Source organism: Engraulis encrasicolus, chromosome 11, assembly GCF_034702125.1.
Source record: "Engraulis encrasicolus isolate BLACKSEA-1 chromosome 11, IST_EnEncr_1.0, whole genome shotgun sequence".
Classification (NCBI taxonomy): Eukaryota; Metazoa; Chordata; class Actinopteri; order Clupeiformes; family Engraulidae; genus Engraulis; species Engraulis encrasicolus.
This window is the reverse complement of record NC_085867.1, coordinates 1,349,097-1,361,531: the sequence shown is the minus strand read 5'-3', so window position 1 is coordinate 1,361,531 and position 12,435 is coordinate 1,349,097. Positions and strand designations below refer to the sequence as shown.

The following is a 12,435-nucleotide window of genomic DNA, read 5'->3' as shown; positions in this document are numbered from 1 at the left end:
TTGGAGAAGAGAGAAAGTCGATTAAAAGGAGAGAGAGAGAGAGGGAGAGCGAGAGATAAAAAAAGAGAGAGAGAGTTTGATTGAAAAGGGAGACAGAGATGAAAGGAGAAACAGACAGGCTGTGTGTATGTGTGAGAGAGAGACATTTGAAAAGCTACGTATATTGACATAGAGGGTGTTAAAGAGACTAAGGGAGAGGAGGAAAGAGATCCAGAAGGGTGTGTGTGCGTGTGTCTGTGTGTGTATGTGTGTGTGTGTGTGTGTATGTGTTTGTGTGTGTGTGTATGTGTTTGTGTGTGTGTGTGTTTGTGTGTGTGCCTGTGTGTGCCCGCGTGTCTGTGCCCACGCGAATGTGCGTGTGTATGTGTGTGTGTGTGTGTGTGTGTGTGTGTGTGTGTGTGTGTGTGTGTGTGTGTGTGTGTGTGTGTGTGTGTGTGTGTGTGTGTGTGTGTGTGTGTTTTGGTCTGTAAGGGAGAGAGTGTGTAAGGGAGATATGAGAGGAAGAGAAAGAAGAGTGTGTAGTCGAATATTATGACTGTGTGCATGGAATTGGATTTTGATTGGAGTTTCCCTGTGTGTGTGTTAGAATGTGAGAGCATGCCAGGGGAAGAAGTGTGAGGAAAAGGATTGAAAATGTGTGAAGGGACTAGAGAGAGAGAGAGAGAGAGAGAGAGGGAGAGAGAGAGAGAGAGAGAGAGAGAGAGAGAGAGAGAGAGAGAGAGAGAGAGAGAGAGAGAGAGAGAGAGAGAGAAAGAGAGAGAGAGAGAGAGATGAGTGCGAACATGACGGGGTCATTGAGAGGTTGAGCGCATGAAGAGAATGCAGTTCGCGGAAAAAAGAAAAGTCAGGGAGCATTTCAAATGCAGTGTGACTGTACTGTGTGAATGACTGAGTGAGTGTGCTTGTGAAAGTGAGATAAAGCAGGGATGTGATGGAAAGAAATATCGAGCATGTGCGAAACAGAGAGCTGGATTAGTCGAAAGAGAGTTTTGTGTAAAAAAAAAAAAGTTTGTGAAAAAAGTGTATGAAACAATGTCACTATGAAGTGTTAGCATATGTAGCTGTTGTCATGTACCAATGATACAGAGAGAGAGAGAGAGAAAGGGAGAGAGAGAGAGAGAGAGAGAGAGAGAGAGAGAGAGAGAGAGAGAGAGAGAGAGAGAGAGAGAGAGAGAGAGAGAGAGAGAGAGAGACAGACAGACAGACAGACAGAAAGAGAGACAGAGACAAAGACAGAGAGAGCGAGAGAGAGATGTATACAGATTATGAGTTGGTTGAGTTAGAGAGTGCATGATTTCCCAGGGCACTGGCATACGCACACAGACACGCACACACAAATAATCAAAGCAAATACTGGCAGACCTGTTATTTACACATGCATGACTGAAGGATTCGTCAGGAGTCTTCTTCTCCGCCCAGTTCACCGCTCTAGGTAGAGCCAATGAGTGGTTAATTTAAATCGTCAAAACATAATTATGGAAGATGTATACACGTAAATATGTATCATCATAAAGCATATGCTGGATTTGAGCGCGGTACCTATGCCTTCAGTGAGTTCTATAGGCATGCTCTCAGTGGTAGAGAGACAGAGAGAGAGAGAGAGAGAGAGAGAGAGAGAGAGAGAGAGAGAGAGAGAGAGAGAGAGAGAGAAAAGGCCTTAAGTCTGTTGGACTGTGTATGTTGAGAGAGAGAGAAAGAGAGAGATGGATGTGTTTCAACACTTGTGCTTAGGGTAATAGGCCTTTGGAACTGCTGGGCAGACTGCTGTTTTTGTGGAAAGTGTTGGGGTTGTACTTACAGGCTCAAGGGATTCAGACCGAATAAAAACATCACGCCGGCAGACACCCTTTACCTTACCTGCTGATAGTGTGTGTGTGTGTGTGTGTGTGTGTGTGTGTGTGTGTGTGTGTGTGTGTGTGTGTGTGTGTGTGTGTGTGGTGTGGTGTGTGTGTGTGTGTGTGTGTGTGTGTGTGTGTGTGTGTGTGTGTGTGTGAAGGAAAGAAAGTGAGAGAAAGGGAGGTGTATGTTTGAAAGGGCCCTGGGCTTGCGAGTTAAAGGCTTGAAAGCTGCGGGGATGGTGAGGCATGTAAAGTAAAGCTCAGGTGGAAACAACCCCAAGCAGACAACCCTGCATGCAGAGTGGAACAGCATGTTAATATGCCTGCCTGCAGTACCTGCCTGTGTGTGTGTGTGTGTGTGTGTGTGTGTGTGTGTGTGTGTGTGTGTGTGTGTGTGTGTGTGTGTGTGTGTGTGTGTGTGTGTGTGTGTGTGTGTGTGTGTGTGTCTGTGTCTGTGTCTGTGTGCGTGTGCGTGTGTCTGTCTGTGGTGTGTGTTTGTGTGTGTACGTGTACATGTGTGGGTGTGTGTGCGAGGGCGATTTGTGCGAGGACTGCCACACAAGCCATTGCTGTGCTAATACTGACTAATAAATGCCCTCTGAAACCCTGCATGTATCCCTATAGGTGATCAAGGCGGTGGAGGAGAACTACCGGCTGCCGGCCCCCATGGACTGCCCCGTGGCCCTGTACCACCTCATGATGGACTGCTGGCAGAAGGACCGCAACAGCCGGCCCAAGTTCGAGGAGATCGTGGGGCTCCTGGACAAGCTCATCCGCAACCCCAGCAGCCTCAAGCAGCTCGCTAACTGCTCAAACAGGTAGGCTACAGTATCTGAATTGGGGATTGAATGGACATGGGGACATGTGCCGTGGCCTAGTGGTTAGAGAGTTGGTCTTTCAATCTAGGGGTTGCCGGTTCAAATCCCCCCTGATCTCTCCCTACATCTCCATCCATGGCTGAAGTGCCCTTGAGTGAGGCACCTAACCCCACATTGCTCCAGGGACTGTAACCAATACCCTGAAAAATAATAACTGTAAGTCGCTTTAAATAAATGAAAGCGTCAGCTAAGTGCAATGAAATGTAATGGAATGTTGTTAGTGGAGGTGGTCTTGTAGCTCCCAGGTTCGCTGGTTCAATTCCTGGACAAGCTCATCCGCAACCCCAGCAGCCTCAAGCAGCTCGCTAACTGCTCCAACAGGTAGGGTACAATATCTGAATTTGGGATTTTATATGGGCTGATTAGGCTTTCAATTTCAATTTCAATTTATTTGTTTAGGGGGATAGCCCCTTGAGATAGGATATCTCGGGGGTCAAGGGGGTTCAAGGGGGTCCCCTCCTTACGTATTGTTAGTGGGGTAAGGAGGTGGTCTTGTAGCTCCAAGGGTTGCTGGTTCAATTCCTGGACAAGCTCGTCTGCAACTCCAGCAGCCTCAAGACGCTCGCCAACTGCTCCAACAGGTACGCTATCTGAACAGAAAAGGTTGACTGAGCGCTCTTGTTCTCCAACTTAGTAAACTCCAAACTGTGGATGCTCTTGAAGTAAGAAGGCTAAAGTCCTTTCATTTAGAGCGTGTTGGCACGAGGGCTGACTTCAGGCAACTCCACAGGCCGAATTGCCTGAAGTTGGCCCTAGTGCCAACACGCTCTAAATGAAAGGTACAATATCTGAATTAGGGATTGTATGGGCTGATTGGGCCTTTCACATATTGTTAGTGGGATAAGAAGGTGGTCTTGTAGCTCCAAGGGTTGCTGGTTCAATTCCTGGGCAAAGCTCGTCTGCAACTCCGGCAGCCTCAAGACGCTCGCCAACTGCTCCAACAGGTACAATAACTGGGAAGCCGACAAGGGGGGAGACAAACGGGTCAGTTGTCCCGCGCCCAGGGAAAAGAGGGGGTGGGGGGGCGGCATATTTGGGTCCTCAATACATCGGATGTATTAAATTAGGGGGCTCATCAAAGGCCTGATGAGAGGCCTGGTCAAAGCTGGGGGACAAAGGGGTCAGTTGTCCCGGGCCCAGGGAAATGGGGGGCCCATATTTGGGTCCTCAACACATCGGATGTGTTGGATTAGGGGGCCCTTCAGATGACTTTGTCCCCGGCCTGGCCAAAGCTGTCAGCGGCCCTGCGTGCAATAGAACCGGGGATTGGATTGGATGGGGTGATTGGGCTCTCACATATGGGGAGGTGGTGGGCTTGTAGCTCTAAGGGTTTTTGGTTCGATCCCCACTCAACTGCAACCCCAGCGTCCTCAGGACGCTTGCCAACTGCTCCAACCGGTACAATAACTGGTATGGGGAATCGTACTGTATGGGCTGATTGGTCTCTCACCTATGGGTGGGTATCCATTAGCACTGATTGGTCTCTCACCTATGGGTGGGTATCCGTTAGCACTGATTGGTCTCTCACCTATGGGTGGGTATCCATTAGCACTGATTGGTCTCTCACCTATGGGTGGGTATCCATTAGCAGGTAAGGAGTTGGGCTCGTAGCCCCATGGGTTGCTGATTCGATTCCAGGGGCATGCGCGTCTGCAACCCCAGCAGCTTCCGAACTCTCACTACCTATCAGGGCTTGACACTGGCACCTTCCAACCGGCCAAATGCTGGTAAAACTTGGCTGTGGCTGGTAACAATTTCAGCGTCACAAGCCAATTTGACAGGTAGGTTATTCTATGGTATGACATATCAGAAATTAGTGTATACTGCACGTTGCCCCCTCTGTATCAATTGTTAGTATTTAAGTTCAAGAAAAAGATCAGTAACTCAGTTTCTATGTGTTTGCCTTATTTCAATGTAGAAACCCATGCACTCATCTTCTTGCTTTAAGCACCTCATCTTCTGAGGTTAGATACAGCACGATGATAAAAAAATAGAATTTTTGGCTAGTAGAATAGCTGGATGGCTAGTGACTCAGGAAAACCACTAGCCACAGTGGCCGGCAAGCGAGAAAGTTAATGTCAAGCCCTGCTACCTATTCCAACAGGTAAATGGGGACCATATGGTCTCTCACATATGGGAAGCAGTGTTGCCAAGTCCGCTTATTATAAGCGAACTTGGGCTTCTTTTTTTTGAGCAGTCGCTTTTAATTTTGTAAAGTCGCGGGTTGCGTTCTTGTTCTTTTCAGGGATGGGCCTGCTTTTTTCTCATGCTCTGTCTGTGATTTGAATGTGTTTGGATGCGTTTCTCATTGGCAACTCGTTTTTTTTCTCACTCATCCTTACAAGTGACCCTACTACAGCATTGTTAACTCTCACTTTCTGTGGTCACTTGTGGGGATTTTAGCTGCCACGCAGACCCCCGCAAAGAGCAAGGTCTTCCCTGACTAGGCACGCGACTGACGACCCACCCCTTCGGTCGCTTCTTTTGGGCTTGTTTTCACGACGCCCGTCAGTCGCTTCTTTTGGGCTTGTTTTTAGGACGTCAGTCGCTTATTTGTCATAGAAAATCTGGCAACACATATATGGGAAGTCCTTGGTTAGTGGGTAAGCAGTTGGCTTTGTAGCCTGAGAGTTGTCGGTTTGATTCTCGATGCCACTGGCTGGGAATGAAACCGGCATCAAACTTGTTGGTGTGTTACAATAGCAGCAGCCTCACTAAGGTAGATTGGTGCCGTACACACACATACACATGCACACACACACACACACACACACACAGAGTTGTTCCCATTTGCAGTGTGGCTTGGCTCATCTCGCGTTCAGTAAAACAGCTTATTGCCATTGTCCTCCTACATCATGCCTCTGACAGGGCCTTTGTGTTTACCTCATGTTAATGGCACACCACGGTTATGTGCAACACAAAGGGGAAAGTAGTTCTTTGAGACAAAAGTGAGACACATCAGCACATCACTGTCTATGTCCACACACACACACACACACACACGCACACACACACACACAAACACGCACACACACACACAGACACACACACACACACACACACACACACACACACACACACACACACACACACACACACACACACACACACACACACACACACACACACAAATGGAGAAACACACTCAGAATCATTGAAATGCATGCGCACACACACACACGCACACACACACACGCGAACACACTTGAGGGTGCACACTTGTGTCATTGTGTCTTTGTATCAACTTCTTGAGTGGGAAGGACAACATACTCCTCCTGCAGGGAAAACAGGTGTGCAGAGAGTTCTGTGCTGTGAAGCAAGGCCGTATGCACAATGTGAAAAAGTTTCAGATGAAATACTTGTAGTAAACAAGCGTTCACAACTAATCAATGCACCATTAATGTACTTGCAGAAACTTGCAGGCCCTGATATGCAAGCCCTGAAATGAGCTTTTAAATGAATCCATAGGTTCAGACTACTTTCAGTTTGATCAAAACACCGAATGGAATAACGCACTCATAACTTATTACCTCTGCCCATTAGGTTATGTTTTCGGTCGCGTTGGCTTGTCTCTCTGTCAGAAGGATAGGCTAAAAAGCTGGACATATTTTTTGTGGAGTTGTTGGAAATGATAAACTTCGACTTTTTTCGCACACCTCAGCTGGCAGGTGCGTCGGAGATGGCCCATGGGTCACTCATCAACAACTTAAAGAAACTCCCGCACACTGACCATTTCGCTGTTCTTTCTTTAATAACGACGTTTCGGTAAGGTCTAGTCGAGGTCCGGGCCAGACTTCCACGCGGCTAAGTTGTTGTTGGAAATGATAAAAGGAACAAGAGATTTTTTTTTTTTTAAGTTATATTACAGGCATATGATTCCACAGTGTGTAGATGTTATGGCATCAGCGACCCCATGGCCTTCTTCAAAACAACCAACCACCACATGGGACTATGCACTTATAAGGCAGGCTGCTGCACATTTACCGTATATGCTGCCATACGTTCAGCCGCCCTGTAGACCATGTAAAACCATACTGCTACGGCTTACATTACATTCCACCACTATGCATGGGGCCAGCCCCTCATTAGCGCTACTGAACCGGCTATAGAAGGCAATCATGCACTCTAGTCTAAAGCATGCATAAGTGTCTGCCACGCTTCAGACGGCGCAGTCAGTGGTCGGTCTGTGAGTCAGCAGTCTAGCCGCGTGGCAGTCTGGCCAGTCCAGACCTCGACAGCAGGGCTAGGCAGGGCTGGGCAGGGCAGGGCCGGGCTGGAGGAGTGGAGAGTGGAGAGCAACAGGCAGGGAAGATGGCAGCAGCAGGGCAGGACAAATGGGTCAGTTGTCCAGGGCCCAGGGAGAGAGGGGGCCCCACAGAATTGGTTACTCATTACATTGTAGCCTATGTATTGGGTGGGAGGGGTCCCTTTTTAGACAACTTTGTCCTGGGCCATGGCTGAAGATGACAGTGGGCTCCGGGTAACAACATGGTGGGCTCCATTGGCACAGATGGCAAGGCATGGAGACTGTGTAATTTATGCACGTTTCGGATAAGCCAGTTTGTAACAGTTCCGTGCACGGCTGTCACGAGAAATCATCATGATTTAATGACACTTTTTTTAACAAATAACAGCCTCGACAATCTCCCACTGATGGGGCTTCCGAGTGATCAGAAGTGACAACGCACAAATGACTTCCAATTACCAGGAGTCGAGGGGCATTGCACGCATTTCTTTTTTTTCAGTTCTGTGGATTGAGATGTGTGTGGTTTTTTTTTTTCCTTTTCGCTATTTTTTTTGCACACAGGCAGAAATCATTTATCCACAGTCTAATTGTCATTTTAAATGCAATTATATGTGGTGTTGTTTAATAACTTTGCGATTTGGAATGTGAGAACCTGTTCTGACTTATAATGAGCGCCAACAGCCTGTGTTGTTGTTATGACTGTAGTGTTGTTTTTCTTTGTGTGGTAATTTGAGAAATCTCCAGACTCCCTCTGAACATTAATTGAAATATCGATTAGACTATTGAATTTTTATTTTTCCATCACAAAAAAATCCTCCCAATATAGACCATTAAAGCCTGGAGGTGTGTTGTTTCTCATCGAGAAAGTAGTTGGTTTTTTTTTGGTCGGCAGGCACACACACCATCGCCATGGTGATTTGGTCCCGGCGCGCAGCTGGGGAGTCTCGTAGCCGTAGTCATCAGATAAATAATTTTACACAAGAGTAGTTCCCTTTAATGACATCCGTGTCATTTACACTCGGGCGTCTTCTTCTTCTCTCTTCTCTGTTTAGGGCAAGGAAAAAAAAGAAAGAAAAACATCAGCTTATTGGTGTGTCTTGCTCAATTATTACACTTGACACTAAAAATGAAGTTGTCAAGTTACCGCCTCATTTTTTGTGAGGTGGTAAAACGCTCGGCTGGTGGGCTTTGTTTTTAATATATATTTTTAGGGGCTTTTATGCCTTTATCTGACAAGACAGTCGAAGATGGTGACAGGAAGCGAATGGGACAGAGAGACAGGGGAGGATCGGGAAATCACCCCAGCCGGACTCGAACCGGGGTCCCCCGTGCATGGGTGGGCATGTACGTAAGCCCAAATGTGGGGGGGGGGCTCAGTGCGCTGCGCCACAAAAAAAAACAAAACAAAAAAAAAGATTTCTGCATCATCCATTTACGTGGGCTTGTCTATTTGTCTTTCCCACAGGGTGTCCAATTTATTAGTGGAGCAGGAGAGTGTGGAGTGCGCAGCCTACCGATCTGTAGGAGAGTGGCTGGAGGCCATCAAGATGGGTCGATACTCACAGCTCTTCATGGAGAGTGGATACACTTCGATGGAAGTGGTTGCTCAGATGACCTTGGAGTAAGTATTCTTTTTGTCTCATTTCTTGGTGTTGGTGTTACTTTGTGTGTGTGTGTGTGTGTGCGTGCGTGCGTGCGTGTGTGTGTAAATATTCTTTTAGTCTCAGTTCTTGGTGTTGGTGTTACTTTGTGTGTGTGTGTGTGTGTGTGTGTACGTGCGTGCGTGTGTGTGTGTGCATGTGTGTTTGTGTGTGAGGATGAACTACAATGTTTTGCCATGCCTTTCTTATGAGGAAAGTTTATATTGCAAACTTTCCTTGCTGTAAGCATAAACGCATAACCTAATACTTATGCTTACAGTACAACCACCCAAGGCCCATGCCAATGCCAACGCTACCCTGTATGAATGCTAATGGCTAAGCTTAATTCAAATCTCATACACATTAACACGTGAACCGTTTGCAGTTCTTGGAGACTGGCACTGGCTGCTGTGGACTTGATATAGTAAAAAAAACAAGTAAAAGTCATGAAATGGAAATGCAAATGAAGACCAACGTGTAAACATGTCATGTTATTTATTACTTTCATGTTTTAGTCAGTGATACTGGAGCAAATCAGTGCAGTCCAAATTCACAATTGCCACGTGTGGGCTTAGCCAAAGAAGTTGTTGCAAGTTTGGATGAGGAAGTTTGTGAAGAAGAGTCTTTTTAACCATTTGTGTGCCATCTTGTCTTCCTTGGTTTACTTTCCACAGTGACTTGAGACGCGTGGGTGTGAATCTCGCCGGGCACCAGAAGAAGATCCTGAACAGCATCCAGGAGATGAGGGTACAGATGATCAACGTGGCCGTGCCAATCTGATGTTCCTCAAACGTCAAGTCAAAAAAAAAAAAAGATCTGATCACCCAGGACTGCGGCAGTAGCTTAGCACTTGTTACAACGAACTACGAACACATATTTATGAACAGGGAGCCTTGAAAGAAAAGAAAGAAGCAGAAGAAGAAGAAAGAAAAAAATGAAACGAAAAATGAACGAGGGCAGTGACTCGTAATGCGGTGAATAAGAGGAACAAAAATGGCACTGGACAAAACAGATGGACCAGCAGCTGGTTCTTGGCTGCTGGTTTACAGAACTGTTTCATTCTGTGTCCTCTCCTACTACTTTCTCTTTTATTTTATTTTTTTTGTTCTCGGTAAAAGAGTAAAAAGCGATGGATAGATAGGCTGGCTAAATGGATGTGTGGATGGTGAGACGTGCTGAAAAGTGTGGCACATTCCCAGTGGATGCGAGGCTTGGCGGCAGGGTTGCCAGATGAGGCTGATGATTTCCAGCCCAAAAAATGCTCAAAAAACCCGCCTAGAAGCACAAAATCCCGCCCAATTCTATTGATTTCTATGGCAAAAATTGGGCGGGTTTTTCTGCTAAATGCCATTTTTAGCCGCACACGCGGCCATCCTAAGCAGCCCAATTGGGCAGGAAACAGCCCAATCTGGCAACACTGCTTGGCGAGCCTGGGCGGGTCACTCATAGCGGGCTGCCAAGGCGTGCGCGCCGCGCGTCCTGACCCTGGGCTGAATGTATAGCACTGTTTTTCAGACCTCATTTTCAAAAATGGACCTAATTACCTCCTCCTCCTCCTACTCCTCCTCCTTCAAGAACACCACCTCAAGAACCAAACAGGAAACCACCGTCACCCGAATCCTTTTGGGGATCATTTATTTTCCACCTGAAGAAGATACATGTACCACATACCGTACTGTACGTAAGAGGAAGAACTCATGCAGTACCCGTAAAAAAAAACCTAAAAATAAAACCCATATCAGTTTATTTTGTCGTGGAAGAGAAGATGTATTGAAGAGCAATATTAGATGTATCAGTAGACTTTCTATATGTTTCTTTTTTTATTTAAGAGCAAGCAATGGACACAATAATAATTCTCCCTTTTTTTGCACAGAAATGTCTTAACGTGGAGGACATAGGGAGAAGAGGGAGAAAAAGAGAGAGCGAGAGAAGCGACGGTTTTATATATAGCTCCCTGGTTGGCTTTGGGGTGTAAATAGTGTACAGGGTAGACGACAAGGACACAAGTGGAGCCAAAGTGCATCGGGAGCTACCGTAACGTTCAGTCTCTCGTCCTCTGAATCGGAGAGCAGTCGTTAGCCAGTGTGGGTCAGATATACTGCTTTAACATACTTATGTACAGCCTAGTTAGTGAAAGCTTCCGTCGCTTCTCAGTCTAGAGTTGATCATTCGACATGTGTGCACTTCATGTGACAGTTCTGGCTATTCTGCTTCTGATATGTTGACGATGAATCTGTTGTTAATTATTATTATTGTTATAATTATTATTATAACTCTTATGAGTTCTGTGCTGACTGTGATTTTTTTTTGACATGGAAAAAACTTTTGTTTGCTTGTTGTTATATTTTTTATTTGTCTTTTTTAAGTTATGAGTCAAGATTTTGCTCAGTATTTGTCAGATGTGCACATGAGTTACATGGCATTGTGAGGTTCACGCCACAACACAAATGTGTGCGCCCTTAACGGCAATAGCCGATAGCACCGCATAGCACTCCGAAGAAGCCATTTGATCGAGTCCTGGATCTGTTGGTCATTGTTAACCCACCCTGTTTAAAAAAAATGTACCAAGTGAGAGTGTGTAGCTATGTGGAAATTGGCCTGCCCTGAACCGTATACTTAAAAGTATTTCTGAATGTTGAATGTCATTGTTTAGTTGAGGGGGGGGACTGGCTGTGTTGTTGGCATCGGCTAGGCTAGGCTAAGTCACTGCACCATATACCTCAAAGGCAAAATACTCCCAGCAAAGCAAACGGAACAACTAGAGTACAATTGGTCCGTTAAGTGCCTCCTTTCTCTGCTTTTTTTTCCTCAGAAATTGACACATAAGAAACTTAAATTTCCCTTTATCTCTGAGGAGTGTGAGATCAAATGACAACTGGCAGTGTGTAGATCACATGACATGTTGAAGATGCCTGGAAGACCAAACAGCAATACAATATACCATAACGGGGGAATAAATGTGCATTTAACCGAACTTACACAGCAAATGTGTCATCATACAGGGTCCCTTCTTAAATGCTAAAATGACTAGTACTGGAATGTGTTGACTGGCATTATATGAATCCGATTTTGTTAGCACTTTATAAACTTTTGCCCGTTTTTTTTGTTTGTTTGTTTTTATTTTATTTTTGTTTGTTTAAATTGAAATAATAAACACATTTTTTTTCTTCTGATCAAATGTTTCTATTAATGTAGGCGTGAGTCGTGTGACCTCTTTTACCTTAGATCCTAACAAAGCATTTGACATGTTTCAAAGTCACCTCTCAATGTACCACAGGATGTCATGTGGGGTATGGACCTGCTTCTGTGTATATCCCCCACAGGTTCTCACATTCTCACACAGGACATTCTGCCTTGTAAAAAGACAGGTGTTGTTTTCAAAGCAAACAACAAAAATTCAAATGGCAATACTCCTGTCTTGAACATGTTCTAATCTGCAGTAAATCTGTAAATACAAGTGAAACCGCAGAGTTGCAACACATTGTTTACCATATGATTTCTAACAATGTGTAAATCAGACTTCCAATATCATTTTTCATTCACCAGTGTTTCTTGCATCGTTGCTTGCTCTATGGGAACATACATAGTAGCCTATACAACAAACTTGTAAACAAAAAATATCAGCTTTACTTAAAGCAATACTTGTAACTATGACAGTGTTCTCATCCAGGTAATCCAAGTATGATACTGATGTATGAAGTGGGAGAGAGAGGTAGAGTTGCACCTGTGGGTTGGCAAGTAACTTCAGGGGCTCATCGGTGTCCAGAGGAATACATGTAGAGGGCAGAGAGAGGGATACATGTAGAGGGCAGAGAGAGGGATACATGTAGAGG

At 45.5% G+C, this 12,435-nt stretch overlaps 1 protein-coding gene across 1 annotated transcript in view; it reads left to right on the top strand.

The window, feature by feature from the left end:
* Window positions 1–11,788, top strand: part of LOC134457820 (ephrin type-A receptor 5) — a 172,103-nt gene extending 160,315 nt beyond the window's left edge. The window contains exons 15-17 of the mRNA XM_063209791.1: window positions 2,463–2,656; window positions 8,428–8,583; window positions 9,277–11,788. Coding sequence (XP_063065861.1) covers window positions 2,463–2,656; window positions 8,428–8,583; window positions 9,277–9,382 — 456 coding nt within the window. The 3' untranslated portion in view covers window positions 9,383–11,788. The remainder of the gene's footprint in view (window positions 1–2,462; window positions 2,657–8,427; window positions 8,584–9,276) is intronic.
* The last annotated feature ends 647 nt before the right edge of the window (window positions 11,789–12,435 follow it).